Raw genomic sequence first — 18,252 nt, forward strand, 5'->3', positions numbered from 1 at the left:
AAGACCAATGAGCATCCCTCAAGGTTTCTCAGGATACTAATTTCTATGGTCTTTTACACATGGAATGACTGCTTCATCCCCCTCTATACAGTGTGCAGCATTGGAACAGTCACAGATGTTTCCCCTTGTAATTTATTGTCTCATAGCTACCATCTGTTCAGTGCAGGCTCCTGTTGTCCCTCCACCAGTACTTAGCTCATAAACTCTTTGGACAAGCACATCTCTTTGTTTCTAGGATGCTTGACCTAAAATCTCTGTGGCAATACAGGTAAAATAATAATAGTAATTACAGTAGTATAAATGTAGACTTCAGCTGTTGGAGGCAGGAAATAGAAAATCACCTTAAATGTGTGTATGTGTTTGTATTCCTCTGGAATAATCTTTCCAAAATAGAAATATAGCCACATATTATCTAACCATATACACAAAGTAGTACTTTTGGCAGAGAATTTTTGACAAGTCAAAAATTATCACTGGATTTTCTTGAAAGGCAGAGAAAGCAGAGAACAAACCACTAGATTTTAATGAACTGAAATTTTTCATGAAACCATAACCTTTTCAAATTTAACAAATCAAACCAAATCAACTGTGCCCCCAGGTAATCCAAAATATAATTAATTTAAACCCTGCAAAATAGTCAAAGAAGAAAAGTGAAAAAAATGAATATTTACTAACGGACATACATGTTTTTCTAATGATATCAGTTATCATTCCAGGACAGACACAAATGACACTGACTACTGGTGTGGTTCCATGGAAATCACAATCTTTATTTTTTGACAAAATGTATGCATGTTTTAATTGTAAAATTTTTAAATAAAGTCAATAATGAAAGAAGCCTCGGGAAAAAAAAAAAAAAGGTTGAGAAGACTATACCTTACTTCATGCCAGCTTTAAAAAGGGATATTTAAAAGACCTGTCCAACTGATCAATCAAATTATTCACTTGGATGGTCAAGGACTGTGAAGGGTAGTGCCTGACCTGATGCAATTCTCTAGTAGCTTGAGGCCTGAATGTTACATTGCAGATGTTATTACGTGCTGAGACAGAGCTGCACAGCTCTAGGGAGGGCTCTGGGAAGTATCAGAGAGACAGTGCCTTTGTGTGCTCCTTGGCAGGACACAGGAGTGTGGCCAATGATGAGACACTGGCCCAGGTTGCCCAGAGAGGTGGTAGATGCCCCATCCTTGAAAATATTCCAGGTCAGGTTGGATGGGGCTCTGAGCAACCTGGTCTAGTTGAAGATGTCCCTGGTCATTGCAGGGGGAGAGGACTAGATGAGCTCTAAAGGTCCTTTTCAACCCAAACTATTCTATGATTCTAATGCACTGCATGGCTGTAGAACACCAGTCTGCTAGCCAGTCCTGGTGAGTATTGAGCAGAGGAGACAAAACAGTAGCCCTGCAGCCTCTGGGCAGCTGGTGCGTGACTTGTGCTATGATTGACAACTCTCCCTGCTAAATGGAAAGGACACTATGAGTGCTCTAGAGGGTCAAAACTGGGAGCCCCCAGCATTCCCTTTGCACCTGGTTCACACAGACACATTTGCGTACACACACATGCAAGCAGGTTGAGCACAGTCTAACCCTAAACCTACATGTGAAAGCAAAGCTGAAGGTCAAATCCTAAAGTCCTTAAGCAGTCAAAATATCCATTGAAAGCAATGCTACTCATTCCTAGGATGGTGAAATGATCCATGTACATAGAGAGGAGGCAATAAGTGCACTCAGCTGGTGGAAGCTGATTCTGCCTTGGATGCTGGCTTAACTCCTAACATTTGAAGACCAGCCAGGGGCCAGGTAAAAAAACCACAGTATTTTTTCCATTCAGATTTTCAGAGAAGGGATGGGAGGGTATGCTAAGTGACTTTATCTATAATACAGAGGAGCCACAGGGCAACTATTAATTGGGCCTTCAAGGAGCTACTTCTGCATGAGGACTGAAGGGAAGGAACTCCAGGACCTGGTCTGGAAGATGCTGTGTCAATGCTGCCTTTTTTGAACTGTTACGTGTTACTGTGGTCAGCTCCTGATGGGTGGCTCATGAGGAATTGCCATCAGGTGGTACTTTCCCTTTTTTTCTTCAAGGATCCCTTCAGTTTCCGCCACAGACTGTCTTTCCTCTTCATCTTCTTCTCTACCATGGGCAGCAAAGACTCTTTCCTTCGAATTTCCCTCACTAGTCCATGAAAGACATCATCAATGTAGAAGCGGAGGGCAGCTGAAGTCTCAAAAAAAGAGCAGGAGTATTCTCTGGCTAAGCTCATTCCTTCTTCAGTCGAAACCTACAAGGAAAAGAAAATTCCATAAATATCGCCTAATTCACAGAACATGAATCAACACGAGAACAATACAATATATGTAGTCTGACTTTTTCGATACTGCAAATTACTTTTACAGGAAAATATTTTAACAGTAGCGAACAGAGAAGGATCAAGAATCAAGGATCAGACTGAATCCAGGAGATGTTTGAACAGAGCATACTGACAATATTCATGTTCTGAGGTATATTATTTCCCTAATTCTGATGCATCAATTTTTCCATGCATTTCCCCCGCTTAGTGCAGCAATCAAGTACAGTTTAATAATGTCGGTACCTTTATTCCACAAACTGGAACGGATGACCAAAAAGCATTACATAGAATTAAGGTCCTAGAAAATCCCTGTTCAGCATTAACCTAATCCTGGAGGCAACTTGACTTTAAGCACACTCTTTAAGCACACCAGCTTAAGATTTTTCATTCACATTAATTTCTGAGGTTGCCTTTAAGTATTTTGGTCTTGGTGGACCTGTAATCCCATCACTTAGCTCATGCCTGAGCTGTGTGAAAATCCCAAATCCACTTGTTTTTCAGCCCATCTTCGCTAAGTAGCGTTGTATACTTACTGTTCTCGGAAAATGTGGAGAAAATGTGTGTTTGTATTTTGAGGAACTGCAAGGGGAGGGATAATCATGAATCTAGAGGAATCCAGGGCAGATCTTTTTTTAATTTGCCTGAATTTTGAAAAACAGGTATCTTATTTGTAAAATTTTCATATTGGCTACCTCTTGGCATTTGACCTGCCAACCTGCCAAATGAAAGGGTGGTCAGCACACTGACTAGTATGTGGTTTAGATAGACTTTAAGTACTTGCATAAGGAGTACTACTGCCTACCACTTGACCTATGTTTTGCACTTTGGGAGCTCATCCAGTAACATGTAGCAAGTCTGTAGCAAAACAAGGAGCAAACCCTATGAGCCTCTAAATGTTAAGCTAGCTTTCCAGCCAGTAGGCTATCTTTTCTTTTCAGTATTTGAACACAAAACTGAATGAATGAATGAATGAACTGTATGAATTAAATGTATTCAAATTCTAGGTCAGAAATTCCAGCCTTTGTTTTTATTTGTATTTGGATATCATGATTTATTCAAGTAAATTACCAACCCTCTAGATAAAAAGACAAAATAAAGTACTTTGAGACAACCTTGTATAAGGCTACATAGTAGGCTGTGAAATTGCTACTGTCTACCACAAGACCTTCACGCACCCAAAAGTGCCATTTATATCTATTAGGGAAATAAACCCTGATGTTTTGAGTTACAAACAAACTCTCTCATACCTGCCGAGATGAAAAAGCTCGTTATAATAAAGTTACGACATCACCATGCATTTCTTGTACCTAACCACAAAGCTGGACAGAGTGTGAAAAAGGATTTTGGATGAAACAGAAAGTCATTTCACTCCAGCCTGGAGGTAAATCTGCACCGAGCATGTACCTGCATGACACAGACCACAGAAATCCTCCCTGTCACCTTTGCATTGAGTCACAAACCTCGTAATGTTAGTAGGATCATTCTTCTATGTTACAGGTATAATCTTAATTTAATTAAGAATATTGTGAGGGTCAGCAGGAATGTTGTAATCCAACCTGAATAATACTCACTGACACAATGAAAGATTGTTACCGCCTTCCAAGTGCTATAATTGCCAGCCTTTAGAAAAAGGAGATGGGTAGCAATATGGTCCTTGTTTTTCTCTGGGCAGCTGTGTAAGCAAAAATGCATGATTCAATATGTCTGTTGGGCACCATTGTGAATTGATTGTCTGGATAGAAGAAAATTTTGGTCTATTTTGGACTTCATAATAATTTTGTTTCCTTGCTATGCCTTGTTTGAGCCAAAGAACGGTTTTTTATTTTATTTTGTTAAAAACACTGCAGTTCTGAGCAAACGATTACACATAGCTACAGTTTCAGTGAAGATTTTACGTATTCATTCCATAAAAGGAAGAAAAATGCACATAAACTGAAAGTTCCTTGTGTTAAAGAATAGTAAGGTTATAAATATAATTAGGTTGTAAGCACAGAAAACCTCAAGAATAACAAAATTGCCCTTCCCTTTGCTCCATGATTTTCTAGTGTTTACACATCTAAATCCTCCTTTGCTCTACTCTTTTTTTCTTTTTTTCTTTTTTTTATTTTTCTTTCTCCTGTCTTTTCTAGGATGAAAACTGTGTTTTCTTCCACCTGCAAGGAAGAACAACTGCAGGGAAGACATGCTATGCTCCGTAATGAAACAAGACTGCTAAGAGCTGTGAGAACTGGAGAATACTCAGGAGAAATAAATTGTACAGAAAAACATCCCTCTTGTCTCTGTGTGGCTGGAGGCTTGTAACTTGGCCAAATTTGGCTAGATTTCTATAAAAAGCAGCAAAAGTTTGTGTTTGGCTCCAGTTTCCTGCCAGATTAAAGACATAAAATTGAAAATATTAATGGCAATGGTTCATTTCAAAGCATGGTATTTTTCTTAAATCTTACCCTCAGGAACTAATTAACTGCTATGGTGAAATTTTATGAACTAATTCAGCATGAGGACACCTGGCAAAAACAATTTCAGGACATTTAGTTGAAGTTGTTCAGCTTCAAGGCTGAAAACAGGTTCCTCTGAAATCTAATGTTGCCATAATTACCACTGCTATTTCCAGCACCAACGAAAATACAGCTATAGCAATGTAATTAATCTGATTGCTGAAGAAATTGTATATAGAGAGAGATGTCTAGAGGAAAAATAGATGTTTTTCTTTCGGTTCATAACTCGGTCAAGAGGCTAGACACCTATGAAATGAGAAACAAAGGATAAAGCTCTTGATGAGGTCACTGACGCCCACGTAATTCCAGGGATTTACCTTGTTCCCATTTTATCACTAAAAGAGAAACTATATCATAAAAATCCATCCTTGATCTGCACAGCTCAGGGACTTGTTGACAAATTGCAGCTTCTGTGGGTTTGTGCCAGAAGAAGATACGATCTGTCAGTGTGACATGAACAGACAGGTCAGGGAACGAGGTCATTCTATTGAATATATATCTGGGAAGCAGGGCTTTATATCTCATCTTTAGAGCAACCCTCTGTGATTGAAACTGGCATTGTTTCCCAGAGTATAATTCTGGTTATATTGATTCCAATTTAGCTTGTTCCTTTGCTGGTAAACTTTAAGAAGGGAATGAAAGTGGAAGACTGGTGTAGTAAGGATAATGAAAAATTAAAATTTAAGAGCTGGCAGAAGCTTCCTGAATCTGATCTAAACTTTAAAAACTCTGATTGCCTTGGGGGGAGGGGCACATGTGTGGATCAGTACTTACAGAAACAAGGCACTGAAGCTTGCAGTGTAACTAAAGAACAAAATCCCCCAGAAGGACAACTCCATTAAATGAAGATGAACACGATGTGTGACCCCCAGGAAAACAGTCTTCTCACATATTCCTTGCAAAATGCATGGTTCTGAGTGTCCATTTGGGTGCATGTGAGTTGAGAGGGAAGACACACCAGTTACAATATCACGGGGGACTGTAGACTGAATTTGGGAGTTTCTCATCTCTTGGTAGTTCAGGGCGGCTGGAACACAGCACAGCTTCATACAGTCTTCACTGGCTACAGACTGCAGTTTACAGCATTAAGATTCTGTTTGTGGTTTTTGCAAACCTCTCTTGGAAAATTACTAGTGAGATTAAATGCAATGCTGACAGCCTGTGAAAGCTGTGATGGATGAGCTGCCATCTTTAAGACAGCTAGTTCCCCACTAAGGTCAGCGCCTACAAAACCAAAAGGAGAGCACAAAGCTACCTGGGCTGGATGGTGGGTGGAGAGGCACTGGCAATCATTGGCCTCCATAGGCAGAACATAAAAATATCTGGAAAGAAAGTACAAAGAAATAAACAGATCAATATTCTACCTCTGCCCTTGGACTGTCATTAGCTGACAGATCTCCATCAGGATGAGAATATTTTTTGTTCAGCTTTGTCTCTCCTTTAGTCAAGGCAGCAACAGAAGCATCCCAAATTAGATTTCATAGACAGAGATCATATTAGCAGAGTTTGCAGCATCACCTTGGGTGAGCCTGTGGTGGTCTTCATGTAGGGAAGCAATGCATTTCCACCTGTGCATCTCATCCTTGCAACAGCATGGTCTACTTGAGATGGCTATTGCAGCTTTCCCTTTGTGACTGGGACCTCAGGGTTGTCATGGAGAACTCCGGAGGCTGCATGTAGAGTGCTAAGGGTTGCAAGGCTTCTCTTAAATTTTTGTTACAGAGATTTCCACCATGACAAACCTCATTAACTTTGCAATGGGAAACGGAGTGATAATTATAGATTCAAAAGCTTTGTTCTGTGAATGTTCTTTGCTGAAAACATGAGGTCTTGATCATTAATCAGAGACAGAAGGGGACACGTGTTGCTTAACACAGTGCTCATCTAAATCCCACTGAGGCTAATAGAAGGAATTCTAGTGGGTTTTGATCAATCTCTATACATTTGTATAGGGAATGACTTATGTGAGTTGTAGACAAAAGATAACCATTTAAGAGCATTGGGGGATGAGAGAGATGCAGCATTTTGAGCAGCCTTGTTTGTAGCACAGCAAATAATAAGAGGAGTAGGAAAAGCCATGAGTACTCTGAATGATGTCTAGGAAAGACCCACACCTCTTCCCTTCATCTCTGGTGGGTTTTCGTTTCCTGAAGACACTGTTGCAGTAAATATCCAGATACCAGGCTGTGTATTAACACCTGGATACCAGTTTAGCGACAAGCAAACAATCCAGAGGAATTCACATAAACATTCACAACCCTTCTCATCACAGTCCATTCCTCCAGAATATGAGAATGTACGTAATAAAGAGCAAACCTATAATATGCCACAGGAAAAAACTGGAGAGATCAAAGGTATTGATGATTTTCTGGGTCTCTGATAACCACATTTGCCAGAAGAAAGGGGAAAAATAATCTCATGGGTCTCGAAAGTGAATGCCATGCAGGACAACAAAAAGCAAAAAATGGGTATTGCTTATCTGACATTCATGATATTTTTTTTAAATTCCAGCACTGACCTCTGAGTTTATGCCAAAGGCACTCCCACACAACACCTGTGAGATTTCTCATTAATGATGAACAACAACCAGGACTGACCAACTTCCGCTAGTCTCAGTTCATCACTTTACATCTAAGGTACCAGGAAGACATTAGGTGATCCCCGACCATCCAGTGCTGACAAGTGTCAGGGACCTACACAGTAATCTAGACAGGGACAAGCTCTGTATACTGATAGACGGGTCCAGCAAAGACTGAGGTGACTGTTCCTGCATTGCCACCTGCGTTTCCTAGAGCCAAAGGTTTTCACTGTAAGCATTTGATTCCTGTTTTGAGAATCATGCAATCCAACCCACTAACCCAAAAGCACACCTATTATACCTATGTCATTTTTGACAGTTATTAATTTTTCTCTTGGACAAGCGTTGTATCAACAGGCATGGTGGCAGAGACTTTCTACAGGCTGGTATAAGGATCTTTCCAAGTGTGAAATGCTATTGTTCAGGTCAAAGCTCAAATACTTGGATATTACAACAGTGGCTGAGGTTGAAAACCTGAGTAGAACCAGATAAAACAGAAAAATCAATCTTCATGTCTTTTTAAGACAAGGGGCACTGTTGTTATTTGTTCACATAATATTTCTCGTAGAATTTTTTTTTTTTAAAAAAAAGAAGAACAAAAATATTTCAAGCCCTTTTACCCTTCTTTTCTTTCTTCAGACATTTACATTTATAAACTGTCTATCATATTCTTGCTATGGAGTGATGACATCCCTGAAAGGAGGGGAAAAAACAAGATCAAGTGGAAATCAATTCATGCTGAAAGAAATGTTGAAGACTAGGCTTTCTGAGTAACTAGTGTTTCTTGTTTGTGGCCAGACATCCAATATGACTATGTTTCAGGTCTAAGTAAATGCACAGTAAATGCAAAAGCAAAACAAAAATTCTTAATGCTAAAATGTCCAGTTTCTGTCTTCCTCAACATAAACATTCTGCTTTGTTTCAGAATTTTGAATTAATTTTAAAATTGATTATTGTTTAAAAATAGAATGTTGAAAGTTTTCCTTCTGCGAGCATTAACATTTTAGTCTTTATGTATGATCACATTTGCAAATGTGTACATTGTAGCTACCAATTTGGTTTGGCCAATTTTGCACTAAAATTCACAACTAGTTTCTACTGACACAAACCAGCATTTTTCATTCCACCAAACATGTGCACCTTATTTTTTAACTCAGTCTCCTGGGAAGCGAACATCTCTTTTCAGCAGCCTGAGCAGTAGATGAGTAACGTGCTGCAGAGACGTGAGAGGAGAATTTCATGTCAACACCATTACTCTTAAATCCATTTGGAAGTCTTCAGAAGTAATTAGTTGAATGAACCTCACTCCAACTTCATGGCAGGCAATTCTGCAGGCTCAGCTTTGCTGACTTTCCAGATTAGAAGGCTAGATGAGTTTAAAGCTGCCATACAATTAATCATTATTGTGAGAGTATTGCAATTAGTTCTGTTCCTCTTTCTCCCTCCCAAGAGTTATATGAAAGCTGGTGTCTTTTAAGAGTTTTCCATGTTTTCCTTCCTTGCCACTCTGTGAGACCTTTTACTGTTTTTATTGGGGATCAGAATGTGGTCTAGCATGAATGGCCATGGGTGTATGTAGGATTAGCAGACTGGGCCAAGGAAAAGATCATAAAATCATAGAATGGCTAGAGTTGGAAGGGACATTAAAGAACATTTAGTTCCAGCCCTGCCCTGTGATGACCAGGGACACCTCTCACTAGACCAGGTTGCTCAAAGCCCCGTCCAGCCTGGCCTTGAACATCTCCAGGGATGGAGCATCCACAGTTTCTCTGGGAAACATGTTCCAGTGTCTCACCACATTCAGTGTAAAGAATTTCTTCCTAATATCTAATCTAAATCTCCTCTCTTTCAATTTAAAACCGTTACCTCTCATCCCATTGCTACACTCCCTGATAAAGAATCTCTCCCCATCTTTTCTCTAGGTCCGCTTTAGATATTGGAAGACTACTAGATGTGGTCTTGCTCTGTGAATTTATGCTTTGACAGACTAGACGGTATGGAAACAGCACATGGCACAGTACTACACATCTCACACCACCAGCTTCTCCAAACCTCTGAAGGCATTTGCATTATTGAGGTTTACTCTTTCCCTTTCCCTTGCAACCTGGCTTTGGCATTTGGACAGGAAGGAAAATGCAGATTTATCAACACAGGAAATAACAGGACTGTCTGGGGCTTCCATGATGAACCTTGAGTCTTATTTTTAGGGGATAGACTATGAAGAGTGTGGGATTGTAAAACTAATTTTCTCTTTTTTTGAAGAAAAACAGTAAAATAGTCTTGTGAAAAATTAAATTTCTAGACAAAACCCGAGAGATACATCTGTCCCAAATTATGCCCTTTTCAACTGGGTAGTTACTAAGGTGGGACACGAAACACAGTTTAAAGTCCTTGTTTTGAGACAGGAAGAATCATACTCTTACTCAATCCAAAGGAACTGCAAATTTTTTAGGACTGAGAAAGTAATCTGATGAAGCATCACTGAACGCTTGTTCTTATGCTCTTCATTATTGACCACTGTTAGATTAGACTGACAGTCTCTCTGACCTGCTACGGTCATTGAATAGCTATTACTAGCTATTTCATTGAATGCATTGTCTCACTCTTTTTCATAGGAAAAAACTTAAGATCCAATGCTAATTCACATCTGAACAATTTCTGGAGATTTTTACGGTCTTTTGTGGTGAAGATTACTGCCCAGCACTGACTTTTGTCCAGTATTTCTCTCTCTTTTTGGATGTGTCTTTTTCCCCACAGTTTTTATGTACAATATCCTTATAACACAGGGGTTATGTCTCTAGGTAATTTCGTTCCTGCTTTGGGCAAATGTTTTGAGTAAAGTGAAACAGCATCCATTCAGTTGCGTAGTTGCAGAACAAGTGAAACACATGAGGCTGCAAGGTCTGTTGTTTCCATCTTGTGATAATGTTACTTCATTATTTCACTGCTGTAAAGCTAAATAATTAAATCAACATCTCATTTCATGTAAAAATCACAACATAATCTGGGTGCTGTCTGCAGGTTAGACTCTGAAGTTGTTCTTCTCTACTACAGGCTGTATTCGTCTGGTTTTATCTTGTCAAAAGCAAGACAGATGAGTAGGTTAAAGTATCTTTATACCAGGGAGTGTTTCTAGAGAGATGGCCTCAGGATCTGACTGAGTTGGATACTCAAAGCCACATGATCCTGCATCAGTCAGCAATAGCTCTGGGTCTAATTTGAAGAGAATGTGGAAGTGTTAAATGCTTAGCATCAGTCTTCGAGATGAACAAGTATGGGTCAATTGCTTAAAGCATTTTTCAGAGATCTGACAATTTTCTAAATTGTCCATCATCTTTAAAGGTACTTTGATTGCAACACTCAGCTGAAGACATTGATGGCCATAAGATAGTTGCAAAAAGCAGGCATCTCTACATCAGTTCAGCTTGGAACATTCACAGGAGGAGACTAGGATTTTGTAGGGAAAAAAATCTCAGAATTGCAGTTTTAAGTTCACAAGAAGGGAAAATCTTTTCAATTTTTGTAAGCAACAACAACAAAAAATCAATTATAATCTGCTAACAACAGATGATTATTTAAAAAATTATATATAAAAAAAGCTGCAAATGTATCATTTAGATTTTTTTTAAACAAATAGTAACACTGAACTGTTATTTTAACACTGCAAGTGATTTGTATTGCTTTGTGAGCACAAGTTAATTATCTGTCCAGTACAGCCAGCCCCCCTATTTTTTATCTATGTATAGACTGGTGTAGGCTATTTTAATTTATGTGTTAGACATTAAAATGTCACTAGTCACTTGAGTTCAGTTCTTCATTAAGACTCAGGCACTAAGCAGACTGGGTACTGAGTAAATCTACCTAATACCTGGTAACCTGTGCAAATCTCTCTGTCATTATATTAATTTGAAGATAGGAGCAACATGGCCTCTCACTGCAATATTTTGTCCTGAAAACACTCCAGTGACATAAGAAGATCAAAAAACAGAGCAGGAGTTAGTAAGGAGGACAGAGCAGGATGCTGCTTTGAGTGTGCTATTTTCGACAGTTGTCTCCTGAAGTCTGGGAAATGTGATACAAGAAATTTAAAGGAGATCAGAAAGAAATCTGGAGTGCTAAACAGAAGACAAGGAAGAGGCAGGAACAGCTGTATATTTATTTGTGTGTATTTGTACATATAGTCACAAAGGAGAAATGTAAATGAAGTAAAAAAACCACAAACCCAAAAATATTTGAGATTCACACAACTGTAAGAATCTTTTGAGACAAAGTATCAAAAAAATTGTGTTCAGTTTAATGTGTAATTTTCAGACATATGAACACACTACTGGAATTAAGTTCTGAAAGTTCCCTTTATGCTTAAGCTGAATATGAGTTTTCAATACTAGAGTAAAAAAAAAAGTCACAAAAAATATCTGTTCCAAATGCATCAAATAGTGTTGTGTGTCCTGACACCACACACTGCTTCACACTACATGGAGTGCAATGCACATATACTCCGGTGTACAGTTTTTATATGAAAACATTCCCCCAGACACAGCTCACAGGCAAACAGAGAACACCATGCTACGTTCCTGACAGTGAAAAGAGAATTGCAACAAAGCTCTCCCTTCTCCCTCCATGTCCAAGCAATTGTCATCTGCTAAGACCCAGGGATTCTGTCCAGGCTACTCAAGTGGGTATTTGACAGAAGGGAGGCAGAGAAAGAATTTATAATGGATCTATAGGGATTTGTAAGCACTACAATGGAATCATTGAATAACATTTTTTTCAGAAGTTGTTTACTGAGGTAAACAAGTGTTACAAATGCATGAGGTATCAAAATGTCTTTTGCACAATTTACAGAAAAATGTTTCGCCTTTCCGCCTATTACATGGGTTGCTTTTGAAAGAAAAAATTATTCAATGCACTGAGAGGTGGGTCTCATATCAGGAAATTGAGGTGGCAAGATGCTGTTTTTTTTCCTGGAACATGTATTTTGAGGGTTTAGTAATTTAGAAGTTTATTGGGAGGGTTTGTCAAACAATCTCATTATGGGAAATACTTGCACAGTATCTTTATTAAACTAATGACATTGATCTTCCCCATGTCAATATTAGTTCAGACAAAATATTAGACTTTTGTAGAATATGAATTGACTGAAAAAATTCAGGGGAGCTTCACTGGAGTCTTGCTTTTCAGATCCTTTCTGAAAGAGAGCTCATGAATGAGCAAAGGGTCTTGTCTTGGTCACAAGAACACTGAAGGAAAAAGGTCTGTGACATATGAACCTTAAAATGGGAATGACAGCTGCATAAGGAGGATCGACTTAGCTCCATCATGTGATATGATCTGCCAGCATGGACAATGCATAAGAAAATGTTGAGGCTGAAGAACTACGTATGAAGGGGATAACAGGGAGAAATGGATGTGCTGAGGGAGAAAAATTAAAAAATCTTAAATGGCCAGTGGGTAGGAAGAGCTGTAAGAACACATTTCGTTAATTAGACATAACAAGCTCTCTTATTGCCTGCTAACCTCACTCAAATTCCCTCACTTTTGCTGCAGGCTAAGAACATGCACTCAGATAGTTTCCGTGGTAACTTGTTCGTACATCTGTGGTTAGGTTGTCCTGTTGGCAAGCTCCCCATGCTCCCCATTCAGCGGGCAGGTTCTTTGGATAGCACTTCTGTATTTGCTGCCTCTGGGCTTTGATTTTTATTCAGAGTACCAAGCACCTTAAAGTAAGCAAAGTAACAGCTAACAGCTCGCAGAATCTTAACTTTGTAGAATATAGCCCCAAACTTTCTTGCATATATCACAAAGACATCTTGGCCACTTTACTAACAGAAACCTAAGGAATGCTGATGCTCAAGGATTAATCAGTAGGATTTTTTCTAGAATCTTAATTTTTAACTGAAGCCAAACGCATTGACTGGGATTCTAGTTCATGCTTATTGCCACAAAGGAAAGGAAATACTGAAGAGACAAGAAGAGAAGCAGAAAAATGAAGGTGGAAGGGTGATGGAGGGGAGGAAGAGTTTATGTTTATTATGCTAGCTTGGGGGTAGAATGAAAAAACAGTCTCTTAACAAACAGAATGGCAGAAACTCCTTGCTAGAAGCATCTGTTTAACCTCCTCTATCCATGATGTATCCGTCCAATTATGCAGATATTCTTTTGATGTGTTGAAGATGCTATATTAATACACCCTGGGAACCCAAATCATGATTACCGCTGACAAATTCATATTCTTATCCAGTGCAATAGACTTTTCAGTCCTCCACTGATAAGGCTGTAGCTCAGTTTACCTAGCGGCATGTGTGATCCTGCATCTACACACATAAACGCACTCACAACAAATGCTGCTGGGATCAGATTGAACCTCTCCAATATACCTGGCAGAAAAGGTTGGCCTTACAGCAAAACTTGGATATGGATGTTGACAAAAAACTGCTCTAAAGAGTCCCTTTGGTACCAGGAGGCATTCAGCATCAGCTTCTCTGCGGATTAGAGCTGGTTTCTGACATTTATTTATTTCCTGTGTTTCAGTCAGCTAGCTAGTTCAAACCTGCACTTTGGCCAGTGGCCTCTGGAAAAGGCACTGAAAAGATGAAAAGAAATCATATGCAGCACAGACTCCACAAGCCAGGGCATTCTCCTGCCTCTTCTGAAGGTTTTCCAGAGATTCTTAGAGAAAAAAGTGGTGGGTCATAACTTGGATTAAAAGCAGCCAGGTGAAGCCTTACTTCTGCATCCTCCCAGATAAAAAAATTTTGAAAATGAAGGACAGGAAACAGATAACACATAAGTTGCAGTAAATACATAGATAATGCTATGTGGGGAAAAAGATACATTAAAACATAAGGAGTATTAAGGGCTGGGAAGAAGAAAAATACAACTTCTCGGGAGTAACCTAATCTGGGCAATGAAATATCAACTCTGTTTTATCACTGATAATCACAGTGGCTGGTAGGTAAATCTGGAACAGGTGCAGATCGCCATCCATGCCTGGATAAGAAACACCATGGTTCGGACTACAGAGTGAAAATGTAACATCTTTACCCAGCCTTGCAGGTATAACAGTGACAAACACAGACAATAACTCATTTGATTTCTCTTAGAAAGCTTGCTCACAATTTCCTAATGGCTGGTGGGTTTTTTTTCTTAAATACATAAATAAGCCTAGGTTTGGGGAATAAAATTGCTGGTACTAAAAGCAACAGCTGGTGAAAAACAGTAAGTGCTTGAAGCCTTAACAGTTACTGTCACTAGCAATTCAGGACATGTTATCACCCCATTATTTTTTTACCCTTAGAAATAAAATGAGTGTTATTAAATGGTTTAGAAAATGACATCTGCCTGTGGTAAAGTTTTGTTGTACTCAATGGAAGGAATATTAATAAGAGGATAGGTATGATATCTTTGAGAAAAAGATGTGGAAAAAGAAATGTAGAACCCATTTCAGAGACAAGAGGCAATTACGATACTATACTACCACAATACATGGTTTAGGGTGGAAGAGATCTCTGCAATTCATGTAGTCCAAAATAGTGCTCACAGTGAGTCCACCCAGAGCAGATTGCTCATGTCATATTCAGGCAACACCTGTAAGAAGGAAATCTTAAAGCCTCTCTGGACATTTGTTCCACTGTTTAACCACTCTCGTGCTGAAGAAAGCTTCATAATTAATCAGATGTTTTTGTGCTGAAAAATGGTTTTAATTTCTTCTTATTCTTTCACTGTGCACCTCCAAGAAAAATCAGTTTTTACCTTCATTTGACTGATTATTAGGTGGCTGAAGACAGTAAAATGGTTCCCCTCTAGTTCACCAGAATGAACAAGCTCAGATTTCTCATCATTTCCAGTTACATTTTGTGCTCTATCCACCAGACCACCTTGCAGATTTCTGCTGAACTCACTCCAGTATGTCAAAATATTTCTTGTACTGGGGAGCCCAAAACGAACACAGTACTCTAGATACATTCACACAAGTGCTGAATAGAGATGCAAGGATCACTTCCCTGGACCTGTTGGCTACATCTTTACTAATACAACCCAGGATTCAGCTGGCCACATTCACTCTAAGGACATGTTGTTGGTTCTCCATGTTGGACTTCCATGTTCTCTTCTGCAAAGCTATTTTCTCTCCAGTAGTGCCCAACTTGAACTGCTGCATGGTGTTGTCCATTGCAGGTGCAAGCTTAACATTGCTTTTACTGAACTTCATGCAGTTCCTATCAGACCATTTCTCCAGTCTGGCAATATCTCCTCTGTGTTTATTTATACCCAACCTGCCAGTGTATCAACCGAATCATGCAATTAAATATCACTTGTGAAGGTACTTACTTTCTGTCCCAACATTTTTTGTAGTAAAGATATTAAAAATACTACCAGTAATTTGCTATTAACTGGACTTTGTACTGCTCATCACAACCCCTTGAGCTTAGTGGTCCAGCTAATACCCATTCACCTTGTAGTCTGTCCATCTAAACCGTATCTCACCTGTTTGGCTACAAGAACACTATGACAGACATTCTTGAAATTCTTGTTAGAGTCAAAGTAAACATAATCCTTTTTTCTCAGCCAGAGTGTGAGTCATCTGAAGGCAATCACAGAATTCAGTCAGCTTGTCAGGCATGACTTGCCCTTGGTAAATTCATGCTAGCTGTTCCCAGACACTTTCTTATCCTTCATGTGCCTGGAAGTGGCTTTTTGGGACAATTTGCTTCATAAATGGGTCATTGTTTTTTTTTTTTTTTTCAAGGCAACTCGGTTGAAAAAAAGTATGGGTATAATGGATTTGGCTTTAAACTACATAGCTCAGGTATTGATATATAAAGATACAGACATCAGTATAGAGTGTACTTCTTATCCAGGAACCCAAGTGTACACCTACCAGTGCACCCCCCTATTGGTTCGGCCTCATTGAAGCTTCTTCCTAGGCTGCTCAAAGAATGCACATGCAGATGTAACTGCTGAGTTGAGATAAAAATAACCAGAGATAATTTGGTACTGTGTAAGTAAAGACAGGTGAAAGCTTTTGGTAAGTAATAATTTTGGGTCACAGCTTGAATTTTTCTACCTGCTGGATTTCTGCTTTGCCTCTTTTTGATTTTGTTTTTGTAAGCACTTTTCATGTTCTAAATGCATGATTAGATACTACTGACTCTTCTTCTTTTTTTACTAGTATGTTACTGAAAAAAAGTGTAAATTCAAACTGGACCACGTATTATCAAGGAGGGCAGAATACAGCCTCCCAGCTTGAGACACCGAAAAAGAGAGTAAAAGTACTCAATTCTCATGCCATATGGGCAAGAGGGTTGAGCAAATAGAGCAAAATTATTGAAGGAAATGGGAAAAAATTCTATTACACCTTGGTTCAGGTCCTAGAGAAACAGTCTGGTAACAAGGAGTCATCCGTCTCTGAACAGGTGGTATACCTGAGTATGCAAAATAAAAAGGGGGGTGAGGAGAGGAGCAGTGAAAGAAGGGAACAGCTTAGACCACAGATGGCTAAAAATGATCCAAGAGAATATTTGTTTTTAACCCAGAATGACTGCATCTTTTCATATACAGCTCTGGACGCTGAGACCTAACCATGAAAAATGGGGTTTGCTTTTGCTTTCTCATGCAAATTTGACATTTATGGAAACGGTTACTTTTCTCTGATGTCTCTAGTGAAAGACAAACTGTTTTGATCTACATCGACTATTCAATACTGCTTTCATTCTGGAACATATGCTGAACTTTGCACTCCATAATCTGATGGTGGGGACACTGCAGACTGCAGAAAAGCTGTACCTACAGGATGATTAAATAGCTAAAATGAAAATTACACTACAGCTTACCCACAACAAGATTTAACAGTTTTCAACTTCTTTTGTCTTCTAGGGAGTAAGTGTCTGATGTTGACTCACTTTATTTTCTGTTACTAGTATTCTGCACATTTTGTAAATCATGTAGTTCCATGAAATTGATGGGGCTACTCATAGAAAGTATGGATGTTTAGCTCTGCCAATCAATTGTAATAGTTCTCTAGTCTTGGATAAGGATCTGTGTCCTTTCAGCTTTCCCAGGGTGTCAGCAGGTTGAGTCCAGTGCTAACAGGAGACCATGAGAAATATCTCAGTGACATTCCACCTGCATTTGCAAACAGATGGGTTGGAAAGGTTACTGTTGGAGTGGCATGTAGCCACACATAAAACATTAATAGTCCAGAATTTAGGGTTATATTTGATGTCAAATTAAAGGATTCACGTGAAATACCCCAAATATGGCATTTCCTCTTACCTTTCTCTTCCTTTTTGTTAGTTAAATTTGTAGATTAATAGTTTCAGAGCAACGTTTTGAGATGTTATTAAAGGTTTTCTGAAAGTCCCGCAAAAATTAGAAGACAAAACAAAGAACAAGATGAATAAAGAATAAAAAACAATTATTGAAGGGAAGCTTTTTGAAGGTAATCTTACTTGGACTGGTACGCGTGTATGTCAAACGCTGTATTTAGAACACTATTTTAACACTCATTGATATAGTTCATTAAACGATGGAGATTCATAGGCAAACATAAGTAATGTTTAAGCTATACAACTTGTTTTTTGGGCCTGAATCAGAAGCTGAAAACCCCAAGTTAAAGTTGAGTAGGGACAACTGCTCTATTTTTATCTTAATGAAATCAACTATTCACATCATAGAGAAATAGGTGCCATAGCACCCGTGGCGGATGCTGAGAAGAATGACATAGGCCTTTAAGAGTTCCTTGTCATTATTTCAATACTTCAGCATTTCTGGCAATGACACTATATACAAGGAAAGAGAAGGCAAGTGAAGGAGGGGAGGGGAGGGGA

The 18,252-nt window shown here is 39.0% G+C and overlaps 1 protein-coding gene across 1 annotated transcript in view; it reads right to left on the reverse strand.

Annotated features, from left to right (window-relative positions):
- Positions 1 to 741: 741 nt before the first annotated feature.
- RIT2 (Ras-like without CAAX 2) overlaps positions 742 to 18,252 on the reverse strand; it is a 188,152-nt gene continuing 170,641 nt past the window's right edge. The window contains exon 5 of the mRNA XM_014949364.1: positions 742 to 2,284. Within this exon, the coding sequence (XP_014804850.1) occupies positions 2,057 to 2,284 (228 nt within the window). The 3' untranslated portion in view covers positions 742 to 2,056. The remainder of the gene's footprint in view (positions 2,285 to 18,252) is intronic.

The sequence above is a fragment of the Calidris pugnax genome, unplaced genomic scaffold (genome assembly GCF_001431845.1).
Source record: "Calidris pugnax isolate Ruff unplaced genomic scaffold, ASM143184v1 scaffold144, whole genome shotgun sequence".
Taxonomy (NCBI): Eukaryota; Metazoa; Chordata; class Aves; order Charadriiformes; family Scolopacidae; genus Calidris; species Calidris pugnax.